The following is a 19,141-nucleotide window of genomic DNA, read 5'->3' as shown; positions in this document are numbered from 1 at the left end:
GAGGACCTACTCCTGTGCGTTAGACTTTGGTCCATTCCAAAAGTGGCCATATATGGATTAGGATTGGAGTAGGTAGTAAACCTCGAGAATAGCATCACTATATCATGGCTCAGCCACATCAAAACCAACTGAGCTCATTAGGCTTTAGTACGCACTTGTCTGATCCATTTCAAATTAACACCAATTCAAAGACAGTTGTTAAATAGATATTTAGGCGCGGAATTAGAAGAAAGTGACGCATGTGTAGAGATGCGTCACATTACCTCCTCCACACTGAGAAATCCTTGTGCCACCATGGATGCACCGTATTTACAATACGGCACGCCATGGCCTAAGGATTGACAGATGCATCAGAAAGTCTGATCTATCAATCATTCAGTGAATTTATAAAGCGCACTACTGACCCATGAGGGTCTAAAGGCGCTTAGGGTCTCAAGGGGTGGGGGTGCTGCTACTGCTGGAAGAGCCAGGTCTTGAGGCGCTTCCTGAAAGTGAGCAGGTCCTGGGTCTGCCGCAGGTGGGTGGGGAGGGTGTTCCAGATCTTAGCGGCGAGGAAGGAGAAGGATCTGCCGCCGGAGGTTGTTCAATGGATGCGCAGGATGGCGGCGAGGGCGAGGCCGGCGGAGCGGAGCTGGCGGGCAGGGGTGTAGAAGTTGAGTCTGTTGTTAAGGTAGACTGGTCCGGTGTTATTGAGTGCTTTGTGTGCGTGGGTGAGGAGCTTGAAAGTGATCCTCTTGTTGACAGGGAGCCAGTCCCCCCCAGTGGGAGGGGATGTGGCTGTGTCGAGGGATGTTGAGGATCAGGCGGGCGGAGATGTTCTGGATGCGCTGCAGCCGTTGTAGGTGTTTTGCCGGGATTCCTGCTTAGAGTGCGTTGCCGTAGTCCAGCCTGCTGCTGACGAGGGTTTGGGTCACTGTTCCTCTTGTTTCGGTTGGGATCCACTTGTATATCCTGAAGAGCATGCAGAGGGTGTTGAAGCAGAAGGAGGAGACGGCATTGACCTTCTTTGACATAGAGAGGGAGGAGTCGAGGATGAATCCTAGGTTGCGTGCGTGGTCCGTGGGAGCCGGTGCTGTTCCCAGTGCAGTCGGCCACCAGGAGTCATCCCAGGCAGATGGGGTAGGGCCAAAGATGAGGACTTCCATCTTGTCCGAGTTCAGTTTCAGGTGGCTGCTCCTCATCCACTCAGCGACGGCCTTCATTCTCTCGTGGAGGTTGGATTTGGCGGTGTGCGGGTCCTTAGTAAGGGAGAGGATGAGATGGGTGTCGTCGGCCTAGGAGATGATGTTCAGGTCGTGCAGGCGGGCCACTTGTGTGAGGGGGGCCAAGTAGACTTTGAACAGGGTCGGGCTGAGGGATGAGCCCTGTGGTACGCCGCAGATGAGGTCAGTGGCTTCGGATCGGAAGGGTGCGAGGCGGACTCTCTGGGTTCTGCCGGAGAGGAAGGACATGGTCCAGTCCAGGGCCTTCTCCTGGATTCTGGCTTCTTGGAGGTGTGTTCCTAGTGTGCGGTGGCAGACTGTGTCAAAGGCAGCTGACAGGTCCAGGAGGATGAGGGCTGAAGTTTTGCCATTGCCAGTTGGCGACGGATGTTGTCTGTGGTGCCGATGAGGAATGTCTCGGACTGGGATGGGTCTAGGATGTTGTTGTCCTCGAGGTGGCGGGTCAGCAGTATGTTGGCAATTTTCTTGATGACCTTCGCTGGGAAAGGGAGCAGGGAGATGGGCTGGAAGTACTTGAGGTCCTTGGGGTCTGCCTTGGGCTTCTTGAGGAGGGCGTTGATTTTGGCGTGCTTTCTGCTTTCCACGAATGTCGCTGTGTCGAAGGAGATGTTGATGATCTTCCATAGTTGGGGTGCGATGGTTGCGTCTGCTTTGTTGAAAACATAGTGCGGGCAGGGGTCTTCCAGTGATCCTGAGTGGATGGAGTTCATGACCCTGTGTGTCTCGTCAACGTTGATGTGGTACCAGGAGGTCAGCAGGTTGGTGCAGGTGGCGTTCGGGGTGGGGTCTGTCATGGTCGGAGCGGACGGGGTGTGGAAACTGATGTGGATGTCAGTGATCTTGCGATGGAAGAAGGTGGCCAATGAGTCGCACAGATCTTGCAAGGGCAGGATTTCGTTGGTGTTGGCGCTGGGGTTTGAGAGTTCCTTCACTATGTTGAAAAGCTCTTTGCTGTTGTGTGCATTGTTATCCAGGCGGGTTTTGAAGGAATATCTCTTCTTATGAGGTGTTGATGTCTGCGGATGGCGTCCTTGTGGGCTGTGTGGCTGTCTGGTGTGTGGTCGTGGAGCCAATTCTTCTCCAGCGTCCGGCATGTACGTTTAGAGGTCTTGAGTTCTTCGGTGAACCAGGCGGCTTTCTTGCTGGGGTGATTTATGGGGGTTTCTTTAGCCGGGCGAGAGTGTTGGCGTAGTCTTTGATCCACTGTCTGAGGTTGCGGGCAGCAGCGTCTGGGTCAGTGGGGTCGGTGGGTGGGTTCTGGGTGAGGGTGGAGGTCAGCTGGTCCTCGGTGACTTTTCTCCTGCAGCATCGAGGCAGCTGGTGGGTGGGGTGGTACGTGGTTGGTTTCTTGAAGGTGAAGTGGATGCAGCAGGGGTTAGTCCAGTGGAGTTCGGTAGTGTGGTTTAAGGCGATGTGGGAGCTTGTGGAGAAGATGGGGTCGAGCGTGTGGCCGGCAGCGTGGGTGGGTTTGGTGACGAGATGTCGGAGGCCTAGAATGGCGAGGTTGTCGATCAGGGTGGCAGATTAGACGTTGTTGTTGTTCTCGAGGTGGACGTTCAGGTCCCCGAGGAGGATGTAGTCTGTGGAGGCGAGTGCAGGGGTGCTGGCGTGTGTAGAGATGCATCACATTACCTGCTCCACATTGAGAAACCCTTGTGCCACCATGGATGCACCGTATATACAATATGGCAAACCATGGCCCAAGGATTGACAGATGCGTCAGAAAGTCTGATGCATCTGTTGGCTCAATAGTTACGTAGCAAGCATGACTCCCCTCCAGCATTGCATGGGGAGGCCTATCCTCATTGTGCTGCATCGCTCCTTACGCCTACTCCAAGCAGGCTTAAGGTTTTGACGCAGTGGCGTCCTATAAGTATCGCAGTGAAATCTACGGGTTTTTTTTGCAAGGGAACGCCCACCCTGCATACATTATACCTGACAAACGTGTAATGTGATGCAGGGCTTTACAACATGACGTATCTCCCTCGATACATCACGTATTAAATAGGTCCCATTTGTATACCGCTGCTGCATCACAAAAAGTGACGCAACAGCGGCACAAAAATGATACAAGAGGCTTGTAAATCTGCCTCTTTGAACTCACATGATACACTCTTATCAGCTCATTGTAGAAAAAACTGGACTGACTGATGGTTTTTTGTCTTTTACAGCCACACCCTCATTTGAAGCACATGCGGATGCTTTTGTACCACTGCTAGGTTGTACTTTGCTAATAAAAAAATTGGGAGTTGGTTCATTGTTAGTAAATACATTTACGCACAAGTGGGATTCTGCTGGTTTGAAATTGCAGAATTTCTCGTTCTGTAATCTCTGTATTGAGGATGTAGAACATAAACTTTTTTTGTCCAGAATATGATAAAGCTAGGAGGTCATGGTTAAGGTCAATTTTCACCACCTTGGTACATTGAAGCTTACTGAATCCTAAGGTCTGATAGAAGCATTCCGATGGCACCAATTCTCAGCTGCTATGCAAGTCGTTAGGCACAGAAGGACAACCATAGGAATCTTGTTGCAGCATTCTAGCCCCCACTTTGGTTATGCATACTTCTGGCCCATGCAACTATGACAAACTCTATATATGCACTTTTAGGTTGTGCTGCTGCTACATTAAAATTTTCTTTGAATGGAATGGAAAGAATTTAACTGTCATTATGTACTCTGTTTTAATATCCTGTACATGCATTGTGTTTTTTTATACAAGTATTTACAAGAAGTTTTTACATTTTCATTTTACATTTTATTGGCTAGATCCTGAAATAAACATGCAACAATAAGAAATGGTGTTTTTACAAGTTTGCTTTTATCACACATATAATGCAGCTTTTGTAATACTGGTTTTCAGTGTAAGCTAGCGATCATTGTAGGTTGTATTCCAGTTAATGTTTCACACCCAGATACTGCTTTAGACAGAGACCAGACATAAGCAAATAAGACAGGACTTACTCCATTAAAAGCCATCCAGTCCAAACTGCCAGGTCTCCTCCAGACAGGAACACAAGGGACCTATATCAGGTTGGGCCCTTTAGTTAGGATTAGCTGCAGCCATATGTCTGGGAGAGCACAGGTCAATTTCTGGCCGTATTCATCTTGTTTCTGTCCAGATAATGAGTGAGCAATGATGCATTGGAATGCAGCCCATAGGGCAGCTAAGCGTTGAGCTTAATTGGAGAATTTCGTCCATCACCTTGGTTGTTGCATTAGCTCCAACTGGTGCAATCCATATTAAAATACATCACAACATTTGATCCAGACATCAATTCAAAATACAACCATTAGAGATTGAGGAGTGTGGTGAAGGATCATCTGTCATAAAGGTAGTGGGTGTACCAGGGGTTGAATAACTATTGTTTTAAAGTTGTGTCAATGAACTGTAATACTGGTGTGACATAGTTGCTGGGTGCATCAAATTGTTTGCTGATAAATTGTCTTATCATTTCTGAAATAAGGTAGTACAAGATGTACCCCAGTAGCATGAAGACTTTAAAGCCACCCTCTGGGGTCTTCTTCTAAGGAATCATTGTATAACGTACACATCATATAAAATCAATAACTTTAGGCTTAAATATTTTTTGAGGTAACATTCTGTTAGATGTGAATTATGTGATGTCTTGAGAAAGTAGACTGTTTGTAACACAGTAACCCTTTTATACATGTTATAGCCTATGCAGGCACAAAGGAACACCATTTTTCAAACTGACCTGATTAAGGTTGGGCCACACAGTGTTCCAAACTATTGAGCTTTTGTCGATGACAAGCTGTTGACCAGTGGGAGCGTCTGGGTCAAAAGTGCCAACTTGGATGTCTCTGACAGTTCCATCAGGATCGATAACCCAATTTAATATGTCATACTGAGCTGGCGCATCGCCTGTGTCATCAAATTCAAAATCAACTCCAGAAGGAGTCTTAAAATGAATCTTCTGAAGGAATCTGTTCAGCTATTAAAATACAGATTAGAAGAAATAAACATGATGGTAACTGTATTACCAAAGTTCAATAACCTTTACAAAGAGCATTCACTGTTTTAAATGTAACAAACGTAAAAATTAAACACAAACCATAAATCATCAATTCTTTTCACTGTCCAGGGAGTTTGCCATCTAATCTGTTCTTTCACTTTTTGCTCATGAGAGCCTTATTTTATGATAGCTATACACCCTTCAAGAAAACATGGATAATTGTGGTCGATAGTTTGTCAGGATCCCTATATTTGCTTTTTTCACACAGAGGGGCCGATACCAATTCCAGTCAGAAGGGATCCGAACCATGTTCAGAGCCCTTCTAACCACTTCAGAATGTGCTGACCGGATTCTGACTGAGCCATTCTGATGGGCTCGGTCGGAATGGAATCCGACTCGGATTTCCGGATGGCTTACGACGGGCTCAGAGAGCCCGTCTACCATCCGGAAATCCTTCAGTACTCCCCCGGTCGCCTCTTTATGACTGAGGGAAAACGATGGCAGGTTTTCACTGCCTTTTCATGCCGGCGTTTCTGGCATGAAAAGGAAGTCGAAAACTGTCTCTGGGGGCCGCCAGCACGGCCCCCATTCGTGCGAGGCTGCCAAATGGTGGCCTGGGGGCACCAATGGTGCACCTCTGATGATCCCTGCACCCGGCGGCAGGCATCTTGGTGTGCCGGCCACAGGGTGCAGGGATGAACTGCACCCCTGCTTTACACAATGCAGGCACGCATTCTGCTCCGAATGCATGCTTCCATTGTGAAGCATACAAATGCGACTGAACAGGTTTCGGTAGCATCGTACTTGCAGGGCCATAACCAACGACAGCTGTCGGTTATGCCTCCTGACCAATGTCAGACAGACCTGAGTCTGTCTGACATCGGAAACGGACCCATAGCTCTTAGGAAAGGTCCGGATATTATCCATATCTTAATTCAGTAATTTCATAAGGAGTCTGGGTTGGTTCTATCTATTTTTACCCTGCACCTGCATTGCCCGAGCAATAGATCTTATATTTGCATATTGTATGCAGGGTTGTTTCCATTTATCAGGAATTTAGAGCCCCTTTTTGGTATTGTGGAAATCTCTTTCTGACTTTTGGTGCAGCTCATCAGGGTTTATGACCTTCATTAGGTACTTTAGGTTGATAATCAAGTCTGCTATCTCCTCTGCCTATAAAGTTGAAAGTAGGAAACTGCATATGCCTGTTCAAGCAGGTTCTCTTAGGGCACAGCTAGTTTTTGGGCACAGGTGCAGGTTACCTCTATTGGCGACATTTGATCCTTCACAACTTGATATTCTTGTTCTATGTCTGGGACCAATAACAGTCTGGACATGGGTGCCAAGGAACCTTTATTACCAGTATTGTATCTACTGTCTCATGATCTGTGCTGGATCCAGTAACTGTCATTAAAGGTGCACTGGGTGCTTCATTCCTTTTTAGTATTCATACATTTTGTTATGTAAGGTACAATTTTGATAGTGCTGAAGGTGTGTAATTAATGAGAGCAAAGAACAAAGGGGAAGTGGTATTTTCGATATTACGTACCAGTGATGCCAGTACCCTGATTCTGACTTCTTTATCCAAGGCTATTCTTCCCATTGCCCTTCTCTTTGGTCTACATCATTTATTTGAAGCTTTGCTGTTTATGACTAGGAAGAGATATGTTCAAGGTCTACCTGTCTGGGCTCTCATGTTTAAATGCCAGAAACAAGTAAGAAAACATCAGAATAATTGACACCAAAAGTGAGGTCCAGCTGAGATAGAAGTAAGAGCAGTCACACCTGGCCAGATTGGTGGTCTAATGAACAACATGCAAAGAGAGCAGCCATATTCAATTCTATTTAGGTCACAATGTATAATGTAAACACTCATTTTCTCTGTGTCTAAGATTAAAGTGAAGACCAAGGGACAATAAGGTCATGAATTCTACACAATAAGTACTTTATTTAATTAGTATAGACATGGCCATGCTCGGGGAAGCAGGCCCTGGGGCACATTGGCATCTCAGTGCTTGTGCTGCAAATGTCAAGCATCATATACAGTGGTTGTGGGTGTCAGGAGATGAGAACACCCTTTGCTCTCATAAGGAATTGCAAGTAAGAGCTCCAACAAGTATTTCAAGGCTAATCGTGAGTGAGCTGTCCTGTTTGATTAATATGGCTCATGCTGAAGAATCAGTTTATGGTCTGCATAGCATGTTTGTTTATCTTGCAAGCTAAAATAAACACACTTAGGGCAACAAAAACAAGGTTTTGGATGGAATGGGAAATAATCCCAGCCACTGCCAACTGCTTGAGACTGGGTTGAGGCACAAGACATTAACCAGAGGCAGATACATTCAAGCATTCCGTTTAACTCTTTGTTTTGGACTTCAGTGTGACTCCCTTAGTGGTATGGTTATGTGAAGACATTGGTCCAGTGCACAGTATGCTACTGTACCCAAGCTATACGTGACTGATGAGCCCTAATAGGGGAAAAAGGGATATTGGGCTGCTTTTTTTCTGCTTCAGGCAGGTGTGCAAAAAATGAATGACTGGGTTATGGCCTGAGTAATTACCAGTAGCTGAGATTAACTCAAGCATACCATAAATCACTTTTGCTTGTACTCTCGGTCTTACATTGGTGGTACAAATACTAGGTATGTCAAGATACATGGGGCCTAAGTGGTTTGAAAAAGCTCTAAACAATTCTCAGATGATGAGTGTCAGCTACCATGTCAGTTTTCCAGAGCCAGCACAACTTAAGTCCAGCACAAAATAAGTTTAGATATACAATCTGTTTCTGCTCTTGGAAATGCAACCTTTAATTATATTTTTGAAGATAGCTTTAGCCGCCCTGTGAGAGCTCATGTCATGGCTTAAAAAATATCCAACACTGCATAACACACACACAATATACGCAAACACATAAATATATCCATACATACAGATACTTAAAGGGGCTTTTGGGCATACCCTTCAGCGTTTGGCTAAAATGGAACACCTGGTTTTACACATTGCCAGCACTGATGTCAGCCATTTATGTGGATGTTCATACACACTTGTCATTAATGCTTTTTTAAATTAATGTTTTATTGGTAGGGGCCCCACTTGGACTCTCCAGAATTTGCTGCTGCCATATGTCCCAGTTAAGCCTGTAAGGAAACATTGCCAGTTTGCATGTCCCCAGGTCTTTCAGAAAGTTACCCCCACTTTTACACATCTACTTTTGATAAACAATTGCAATCATTATAATTTGGATTAGTTACTTGGAAAACTAAGCATGCTTACAAAATCAACTTTGCTGGAACACTATCATGCAATCAAGACACCATGTACAAGGTTTATACTTTGTTGTGCAAATTTTCTTGTTGATTTTGTACATATGGTGACATAGCTATCTAAAACATCCTACAATGGCAGCCTGAGCAAGATCACAGCCCAAGGCAAAGATGCCTTTTCTTATAAATAAGCATTTACTCTCGTTTACGGGCGGACTTCTGCTGTCATTGTGAGGTCCAAACATGCTGATGCTTCGGCCTTGCAGCTTACTTGGGGTGTCCTGTTTGTGACCAAGAGGGGGTCCTACACTATTTCCAATCAGGTAATGGAGTTGGATCATCCATTATGGGGATTCTTGGCAGAACACACAGATACACCCTAGATGGTTAGGTTAGGTTAGGGAACACATAGTAGGAGTACGCCAGAGTGGTATGCTATTTTATATGCTTGCATATATACACAGTTTCAGCACAATGGTGGAATTTTTCATTTTGTTCACCCTCCTGGTAGTTTTAATAACATTCAATTGATTCTCTCTATTGATCAATGCAACACAGATATTTTAGACATGAATCATGTTGGTTCAATAAACATTGAAAACTTCCCTCATTGTTTTACTAGTATATATTCTTTAAGAAAATTAGAGCAAAAGGGTTCTAGATATGTTACCAAAATTGTCATGTTCAGTGGTTGTCAGAACCATTTGCTCCCAAAAAAGAATGGGACTTCCATATGGGAACCAAATCGGCCCACGAACAGTTGTAGGTTATGTGGTTTTTATAAAGAATCTCTCTTGCCTTTTGTATCCATTTGTCCTCAACTGTTAGAAGAGAGGAACACTGTAGTAGTCTTTTATTTAGTTCTTTGTCTATGCCTTTGGCTACTGCTACTTATGATGTCATTGTCATGGCACTAGAACATGATGATTTGAATCCCAGGAGGAGTTGTCAGTTCCTGGAAGCTGTGGAGCCATATCAATAAAGCTTGTGCTGTTCCTAAACTAACCTGTGTAGTGTGATCACTTCGAGTTGGTGACGAGGACTGTCCCTGTCTCCACCCACGTGTGCATTAAATGTCTCCTGTGTGTCAAGATTCCCGCGTGTCAAGATTCAAGTAAAGCACAGGTGTTTAATGGCTACTCTCTCTGAAGTCTGCATTCCTGGTTATTTGTACCAGCCTAGAGATGAGTGTCTGGACATACAATATTACATCTGCGTGTGTTAACCTGGAACTGCCATATACGTGATCACGTAGTGTTTTAACTGTTGGAGACACCATTGAAGGTTATGGTTTCCCCGCGCATTGACAGTTGGATTTTTCTGGGAAGAGAGGTCCTTCTCTAGCTGAGTTTCTCCTCAACTGATGACGCAGTGGAACTTTCAGCGGGAGTCAGCGCTGGAGGATAACACATCATACAGTCTGAGGGGAGTGTTGTAAGTGTGTGCGTGTCACCACACTAAAACAGGAAGTCAGTGTTGTTTGCTGCCTAGTTCCAGAGTTTCCAAAGAGTGTCATGTGCATGTGCGTGTCGCCGCACTGAAGTGTGAAGTGGGGCAGTTATTCAGTGTGTAACCGGCTACGTTTTTTGTTGTTCAATTACAATAGTGCTCCATGATCAGTCTACAATTCATGCGCGCCATCGTTTACTCATCCTCATGTAAGACGAGCTTTGTGTTTGTTTGTTTTTATCTACTGTTATTGTGAGTACCACAGCAGCACGTCAGGATCAACATATTTGGCCATGATCTTGTGCACGGCAGCGCATTTATTTATTTATTTTGTTTTTTCAAGTATTTTGCGCTTTCTAGCATTATCTCATTTCAGAATTCTGCTGCATTATTTGAACAGCGCAACATTGGTTTATTATTTTTATGCATTATTTCCAGCCGCTTTAATCTTCATCCAGGAATGGTTTACCTTTGATTCTCTGGTTTATCAAGTAACTGTGTAACTGTTTGCTGTTTTCCTGAATTCTCCAGTGTCATCTTCATGTACTGATGCACAGATCTGGATACATCATATTTTTGTTTGCTGAGATTGGTGATATTAAACTGTTCTATTAGTATTTTTTTTCCAACAGTGTCACTCTATTGCTTGATTTTTATTACTCTGATAACTAACTTTTCTGTTTCAGGTTTTCTTAGGAATTATTGTGTTTTTATTGTAACCACCATGAAAAATGTGCAAGCCCCTCCCCCCTTCTTACAGCTTCCAGGTGATCCACCTGTCAAAAGGAAAGTTTGGTATAGAGCTTTTGAAAAATATTTAGGAGCAAAAGTTGGTTTGAGGTTCAGCGCTGTAAGGAAGATTTTATTTTGGAACACAACTTAGGTTTTGAAGGTCAAGCTGTCTTAGAACATTTACCTCCCATCGCTGTGGTTGCGGGAGAGAAACAATTGAATGCCTATTACCAAGCTGTGGGAATGTTGGAAAAATAGTTTGATGTGGAAAGAAGTCTTGTTGTTTCTAGACACAAGTTTTTTTACGAGAAAACAGGAGAGTGATGAAAGTATAGTATCGTATGTAGCAGATCTACGTATTTTAGCGTCAGAGTGTGAGTTTGATCATTTCTGTTCACAGCTCATTCGAGATTAAATAGTGGTGCATTGCTGGGATAGTAAAGTTCAACAGAAAATACTTTCTTTAAAGAATCCCACTTTAGATGAAACAATTAGCATTGTAAAATGCATAGAATTGTCGCTAAAGTCTTCAAAGGAACTTAAACCTGAGAAGAACCTTGTAGGGGTTGTTAAGGACCAACAAGATTCTAAAGAGAAATGACCGGGAGACAAATCCTATTCCAACAATATACAAAAAGTTAATAGATTTGTCTCATGCAAAACAGGGAGAAGATGTTCATACTCTAAAAATTCATGCAATAAGTGTGGGTTCCCATCTCATTATCCCGACTCGAGGATATGCCCGGCAAAGAACGCAGAGTGTCCTAAGTGTGGTAAACAAGGACATTTTGCAAAAATGTGTGGTTTTCGTGGGAGTGTCAATGTGGCGTACTCAGAGGAATCAAAGCATGATTCTGTGTGTGAAGTAGTGAGTTCACTTACTGATTTTGTAGTGGTGGTAAAATCAGAGGATTGTGTTGATCCCATAATTGATATCTTAGTGGATGGAAGATGGCTGAAACTATTGGTTGATTCAGGGGCAAGGATGACTATGCTTACGGAGGAACTTTTTGAGAGTACTTGGGGAAACAGACCCCTTAATCCTCCGGCCAGAAGCCCAGTCTCTTAACAAAGGAGACGTATTGATTTAACAGGATTTTTTGAAACATCGTTGGTATGAAAGAAAGAAGATTCAAGGGAAGATTTATGTAGCCAAAAAGGGACTCAACATTCTTGGGTGGTATCACCAAGTATTATTCGGAATGACTCTCAGGCCTGGTGCATCAGAACAGGCTTCTATAGTAAGTGATCAACCTATAGAGGAGAGTTGGTTCAAGTGGTCAAAGAGATTCCCGAACATTTTTGGTGACAATTTAGGTCGCATTACAGGTTTTAAACATCTCATTAAAGTTAAAGATATTGCTTTACCAATTAAACACAAACTACGCAATGTGCCTTTTAGCATTCAGGATGATCTTTCTGCTGAACAAGAAAAAAATGTGTGAAAATGGAGTTATTGAACCCATAGAGTCATCTCTTTGTTTAAGTCCCTTGGTGGTGGCAAGAAAAAAAATGGTAATATCAGAGTATGTATTGATTTGCGCAGTTGCAACAGAGAGATTTGAATTGGCTCACACCCGTTGCCACGGATTGATGACATTCTTTCTAAATTTGCCAGTGCAAAGTATTTTTCTAAGATTGATTTAGCCTCTGCATATCATCAGGTCGAACTTTATCCTATTTCCAAACATTTGACTGCTTTCTTGGCATTTTCCAGTTCCGTAGAATGCCTTTTGGGCAAGCCTCAGCGACCTCAGTTTTCCAGCGTATTGTGGAAAAAGTGTTGGAGGGTGTTTTGAATATGGGAGTTTTTCAAGGCGACATTCTGGTGGCTCTAAAGAGCAAGGATGAACACGATAAGAATGTTGCTAACGTTTTAGAGAGTCTGGAATCTAGAGGTATTGTGGCTAACAAACTCAAGTGTGTTTTTGGTGTAGAGTCCATAGAATATTTGTATCACTGTATTTCTATTGATAGTATAGTGCCAAGAGACGGTCTTATTGAAGCAATTGCAGAGGCTCCGTGTCTCATCTCGAAAATTCATTTCTCGTCCTTTTTTAAGTTTGTGTGAATTTTACACTAAATGTATCCCTAATTTTGCTGCAAAAACTGTTCACATGAGAGGTCTGCTTAAAAGGAGGACAGTTTTTATTTGGAGTGATGAGTGTCAAGAGGATTTCGTTCAGATCAAGAAAGAGTTGGGTTCTTGTCAGATCCTCACTCCTTTTGACCCTTCAGTTGAATGCATAGTATCTGTTGATGCCAGTATAGATGGTCTTGGGGGAATGATCTCTCAAGTCAAGCAGGGTAAGGAATATACTGTGGGTTTCGCATCTCGAGCCCTGCGACTGGGTAAAAAAAACCTACTTGGTTATTGAGAGAGAATTTACTTGCGTGTTGTTGGGCTGTTGAGCGATTCAAATGTTTTTTGTGGGGAAGACTTTTAAACTTCCTACTGATCATAAACCTCTCATTCCCATCCTTGAGGGTAGAATTGTAAAAGATCACACTCACAGAATCGCTAGACTAAGTTTGAAGTTGTTGCAGTACAATTTTGTTGTTGCCCACATACCAGGCAGAAAAGACATGAGAGCTGATTATCTCTCTAGATCTCCTCTGTCCTCAAAGAATTGTGATGCCAAAATTAATGATGAATGCTTGATTGCTGCGGTGGATGACTGTTGTGTGGGTTGTTTTTCTGCACAAGATAGGGTGTGTGGAATGGAGTCTGACGTTATGCTTAAAAAGAGAAAGAGTTTATTCTGTCAGGTTGGCCAAAAGAGAAGCACATTGATGCTGATCTTCATCCTTTTGCCAAGATTGCTGATCAGCTTACTGTTGAGGGTTATGGTATGATTATGCTAGGAGATAAATCTGTCCCTCCAGAGTCTCTTAGAAGTCGCATCATTGGTTGTGGTCACAAAGGACATCTGGGTCAAACTAACACAAAGAAGAGGATACGTGCTGTGTATTGGTGGCCTTTCATGGACAGTCAGATAAATGATGTTGTGGATGGGGTTGTCACATGTTGTACTATTCGTAAAGTCTTTAAGGTCATTTCACCTCCCTTACAGTGTGTTGAGGCACCTGAGAGTCCAAGGTTGAAGTTAGCGATTTACTTTTTGGACCTTTCAATATATTATCTAGCAAGTACAAGTTTGCATTGGTTGTTGCTGAATATTTTAGCAAGTGGTGGGAAGTTCATTTTATGATGGATCCCAATTCACAAGGGATCATTAAATTCCTCCAAAGTCTTTTTGGTAGAGAAGGTTTTCCCAAAGAGATTGTGTCCGACAATGGTGTGCAATTTACATCAAATTAAATGTGTGATTTTGTAATTCAATCTGGGATCTCACACCGGCTTGTGGCATTATATCACCCACAAGCCAATAGTTTTATTGAACTCAACAACCGCATTCTTGTTGAGTGTGTTCAATGGGCAGTTTCAGCTAATATTGATATTAAAGAGCCCGGCAGAGTATGTTGTGGGCACATCGCACAACTCCAATCAGTGTCACTGGTTCTAGTCCTCTCGCAATACTTAGAGGAAGGCAGGCCTCTTTTCACATGTGTTCAGCCTGGATGAAGAAATGGGGTATGTTATTTGAAATTTGTGAAAGTAAAAGTGTAAAGAACATGCAATCCCGTCCAGGTTTAAGTGAGTGCAGTGAGTCTTCCTGACCTATGATTAATGAAGTGGAGTGTTTTAAATTTAAAATTAAAGTTGGGGATTGGGTGAGGATTAAGTCTCCTCATAATGTCCCCATGGGATTGTCTAAATTTGGTCCACCTGTTAGGGTGGATGCCTTTTCATGTTTTGCCATAAGAATCAATGGGAAAAACTAGTGGAGTTTATAAAATCCCTGTGAAAGTTGCATTGCAGTTGGGTCTCAATTCGGAAAAATCTGTTCAGTCTCAACTTGGTGCGGAAAATAAAGAAAAGGAGTTGAGATGTCCCAGGGTTGAAACTTCTTTAAAATATGTCCCTCCACGTAGAACTAGTAGGACTATTGTCCCGCCAGATCGTTTAAATCTGTAGTTTGTATAATGCAGTTACATTTATCTTTTATAATGTATGTTCCTCTGTTCGATCTTTTCTTATGTGATTCTCTGTTCATTTTTCCTTTTGTGTTTTTATTTTCTTGTTCATTTCACTTTGCATTTTATGCTTTTATTATTGTATATTTCTTTTCATATTATTTTTGTGAATTAATTGAGAGATAGGAGATGTTGTAGTAGTCTCTTCTTTAGTTCTTTGTATATACCTTTTGCTACTGCTACTTATAATGTAATTGTCATGGCAATAGAACATGATGATTTGAATCCCAGGCTGAGTTGTCACTTCCTGGAAGCTGTGGAGACTTACAGTCAATAAAGCTTGTGCTGTTCCTACACTAACCTGGGTAGTGTGATCATTTCACACGCCCTATTGAAATCTATTCTTAAAGAAACTGTGTGAAAATGGAGTTATTGAACCCATAGAGTCATCTCTTTGTTTAAGTCCCTTGGTGGTGGCAAGAAAAAAAATGGTAATATCAGAGTATGTATTGATTTGCGCAGTTGCAACAGAGAGATTTGAATTGGCTCACACCCGTTGCCACGGATTGATGACATTCTTTCTAAATTTGCCAGTGCAAAGTATTTTTCTAAGATTGATTTAGCCTCTGCATATCATCAGGTCGAACTTTATCCTATTTCCAAACATTTGACTGCTTTCTTGGCATTTTCCAGTTCCGTAGAATGCCTTTTGGGCAAGCCTCAGCGACCTCAGTTTTCCAGCGTATTGTGGAAAAAGTGTTGGAGGGTGTTTTGAATATGGGAGTTTTTCAAGGCGACATTCTGGTGGCTCTAAAGAGCAAGGATGAACACGATAAGAATGTTGCTAACGTTTTAGAGAGTCTGGAATCTAGAGGTATTGTGGCTAACAAACTCAAGTGTGTTTTTGGTGTAGAGTCCATAGAATATTTGTATCACTGTATTTCTATTGATAGTATAGTGCCAAGAGACGGTCTTATTGAAGCAATTGCAGAGGCTCCGTGTCTCATCTCGAAAATTCATTTCTCGTCCTTTTTTAAGTTTGTGTGAATTTTACACTAAATGTATCCCTAATTTTGCTGCAAAAACTGTTCACATGAGAGGTCTGCTTAAAAGGAGGACAGTTTTTATTTGGAGTGATGAGTGTCAAGAGGATTTCGTTCAGATCAAGAAAGAGTTGGGTTCTTGTCAGATCCTCACTCCTTTTGACCCTTCAGTTGAATGCATAGTATCTGTTGATGCCAGTATAGATGGTCTTGGGGGAATGATCTCTCAAGTCAAGCAGGGTAAGGAATATACTGTGGGTTTCGCATCTCGAGCCCTGCGACTGGGTAAAAAAAACCTACTTGGTTATTGAGAGAGAATTTACTTGCGTGTTGTTGGGCTGTTGAGCGATTCAAATGTTTTTTGTGGGGAAGACTTTTAAACTTCCTACTGATCATAAACCTCTCATTCCCATCCTTGAGGGTAGAATTGTAAAAGATCACACTCACAGAATCGCTAGACTAAGTTTGAAGTTGTTGCAGTACAATTTTGTTGTTGCCCACATACCAGGCAGAAAAGACATGAGAGCTGATTATCTCTCTAGATCTCCTCTGTCCTCAAAGAATTGTGATGCCAAAATTAATGATGAATGCTTGATTGCTGCGGTGGATGACTGTTGTGTGGGTTGTTTTTCTGCACAAGATAGGGTGTGTGGAATGGAGTCTGACGTTATGCTTAAAAAGAGAAAGAGTTTATTCTGTCAGGTTGGCCAAAAGAGAAGCACATTGATGCTGATCTTCATCCTTTTGCCAAGATTGCTGATCAGCTTACTGTTGAGGGTTATGGTATGATTATGCTAGGAGATAAATCTGTCCCTCCAGAGTCTCTTAGAAGTCGCATCATTGGTTGTGGTCACAAAGGACATCTGGGTCAAACTAACACAAAGAAGAGGATACGTGCTGTGTATTGGTGGCCTTTCATGGACAGTCAGATAAATGATGTTGTGGATGGGGTTGTCACATGTTGTACTATTCGTAAAGTCTTTAAGGTCATTTCACCTCCCTTACAGTGTGTTGAGGCACCTGAGAGTCCAAGGTTGAAGTTAGCGATTTACTTTTTGGACCTTTCAATATATTATCTAGCAAGTACAAGTTTGCATTGGTTGTTGCTGAATATTTTAGCAAGTGGTGGGAAGTTCATTTTATGATGGATCCCAATTCACAAGGGATCATTAAATTCCTCCAAAGTCTTTTTGGTAGAGAAGGTTTTCCCAAAGAGATTGTGTCCGACAATGGTGTGCAATTTACATCAAATTAAATGTGTGATTTTGTAATTCAATCTGGGATCTCACACCGGCTTGTGGCATTATATCACCCACAAGCCAATAGTTTTATTGAACTCAACAACCGCATTCTTGTTGAGTGTGTTCAATGGGCAGTTTCAGCTAATATTGATATTAAAGAGCCCGGCAGAGTATGTTGTGGGCACATCGCACAACTCCAATCAGTGTCACTGGTTCTAGTCCTCTCGCAATACTTAGAGGAAGGCAGGCCTCTTTTCACATGTGTTCAGCCTGGATGAAGAAATGGGGTATGTTATTTGAAATTTGTGAAAGTAAAAGTGTAAAGAACATGCAATCCCGTCCAGGTTTAAGTGAGTGCAGTGAGTCTTCCTGACCTATGATTAATGAAGTGGAGTGTTTTAAATTTAAAATTAAAGTTGGGGATTGGGTGAGGATTAAGTCTCCTCATAATGTCCCCATGGGATTGTCTAAATTTGGTCCACCTGTTAGGGTGGATGCCTTTTCATGTTTTGCCATAAGAATCAATGGGAAAAACTAGTGGAGTTTATAAAATCCCTGTGAAAGTTGCATTGCAGTTGGGTCTCAATTCGGAAAAATCTGTTCAGTCTCAACTTGGTGCGGAAAATAAAGAAAAGGAGTTGAGATGTCCCAGGGTTGAAACTTCTTTAAAATATGTCCCTCCACGTAGAACTAGTAGGACTATTGTCCCGCCAGATCGTTTAAATCTGTAGTTTGTATAATGCAGTTACATTTATCTTTTATAATGTATGTTCCTCTGTTCGATCTTTTCTTATGTGATTCTCTGTTCATTTTTCCTTTTGTGTTTTTATTTTCTTGTTCATTTCACTTTGCATTTTATGCTTTTATTATTGTATATTTCTTTTCATATTATTTTTGTGAATTAATTGAGAGATAGGAGATGTTGTAGTAGTCTCTTCTTTAGTTCTTTGTATATACCTTTTGCTACTGCTACTTATAATGTAATTGTCATGGCAATAGAACATGATGATTTGAATCCCAGGCTGAGTTGTCACTTCCTGGAAGCTGTGGAGACTTACAGTCAATAAAGCTTGTGCTGTTCCTACACTAACCTGGGTAGTGTGATCATTTCACACGCCCTATTGAAATCTATTCTTAAAGAAACTGTGTGAAAATGGAGTTATTGAACCCATAGAGTCATCTCTTTGTTTAAGTCCCTTGGTGGTGGCAAGAAAAAAAATGGTAATATCAGAGTATGTATTGATTTGCGCAGTTGCAACAGAGAGATTTGAATTGGCTCACACCCGTTGCCACGGATTGATGACATTCTTTCTAAATTTGCCAGTGCAAAGTATTTTTCTAAGATTGATTTAGCCTCTGCATATCATCAGGTCGAACTTTATCCTATTTCCAAACATTTGACTGCTTTCTTGGCATTTTCCAGTTCCGTAGAATGCCTTTTGGGCAAGCCTCAGCGACCTCAGTTTTCCAGCGTATTGTGGAAAAAGTGTTGGAGGGTGTTTTGAATATGGGAGTTTTTCAAGGCGACATTCTGGTGGCTCTAAAGAGCAAGGATGAACACGATAAGAATGTTGCTAACGTTTTAGAGAGTCTGGAATCTAGAGGTATTGTGGCTAACAAACTCAAGTGTGTTTTTGGTGTAGAGTCCATAGAATATTTGTATCACTGTATTTCTATTGATAGTATAGTGCCAAGAGACGGTCTTATTGAAGCAATTGCAGAGGCTCCGTGTCTCATCTCGAAAATTCATTTCTCGTCCTTTTTTAAGTTTGTGTGAATTTTACACTAAATGTATCCCTAATTTTGCTGCAAAAACTGTTCACATGAGAGGTCTGCTTAAAAGGAGGACAGTTTTTATTTGGAGTGATGAGTGTCAAGAGGATTTCGTTCAGATCAAGAAAGAGTTGGGTTCTTGTCAGATCCTCACTCCTTTTGACCCTTCAGTTGAATGCATAGTATCTGTTGATGCCAGTATAGATGGTCTTGGGGGAATGATCTCTCAAGTCAAGCAGGGTAAGGAATATACTGTGGGTTTCGCATCTCGAGCCCTGCGACTGGGTAAAAAAAACCTACTTGGTTATTGAGAGAGAATTTACTTGCGTGTTGTTGGGCTGTTGAGCGATTCAAATGTTTTTTGTGGGGAAGACTTTTAAACTTCCTACTGATCATAAACCT

The 19,141-nt window shown here is 42.3% G+C and overlaps 1 protein-coding gene across 1 annotated transcript in view; it reads right to left on the bottom strand.

Moving 5' to 3' along the window:
- LOC147726107 (vomeronasal type-2 receptor 116-like) overlaps nucleotides 1-19,141 on the bottom strand; it is a 104,258-nt gene that overhangs the window by 10,598 nt on the left and 74,519 nt on the right. Inside the window, exon 3 of the mRNA XM_086963420.1 lies at nucleotides 4,943-5,179. Within this exon, the coding sequence (XP_086819546.1) occupies nucleotides 4,943-5,179 (237 nt within the window). The remainder of the gene's footprint in view (nucleotides 1-4,942; nucleotides 5,180-19,141) is intronic.

The sequence above is a fragment of the Lissotriton vulgaris genome, chromosome 3_1 (assembly GCF_964263255.1).
Source record: "Lissotriton vulgaris chromosome 3_1, aLisVul1.2, whole genome shotgun sequence".
NCBI classification, from domain to species: domain Eukaryota; kingdom Metazoa; phylum Chordata; class Amphibia; order Caudata; family Salamandridae; genus Lissotriton; species Lissotriton vulgaris.
This window is presented reverse-complemented; position numbering and strand designations above follow the sequence as displayed.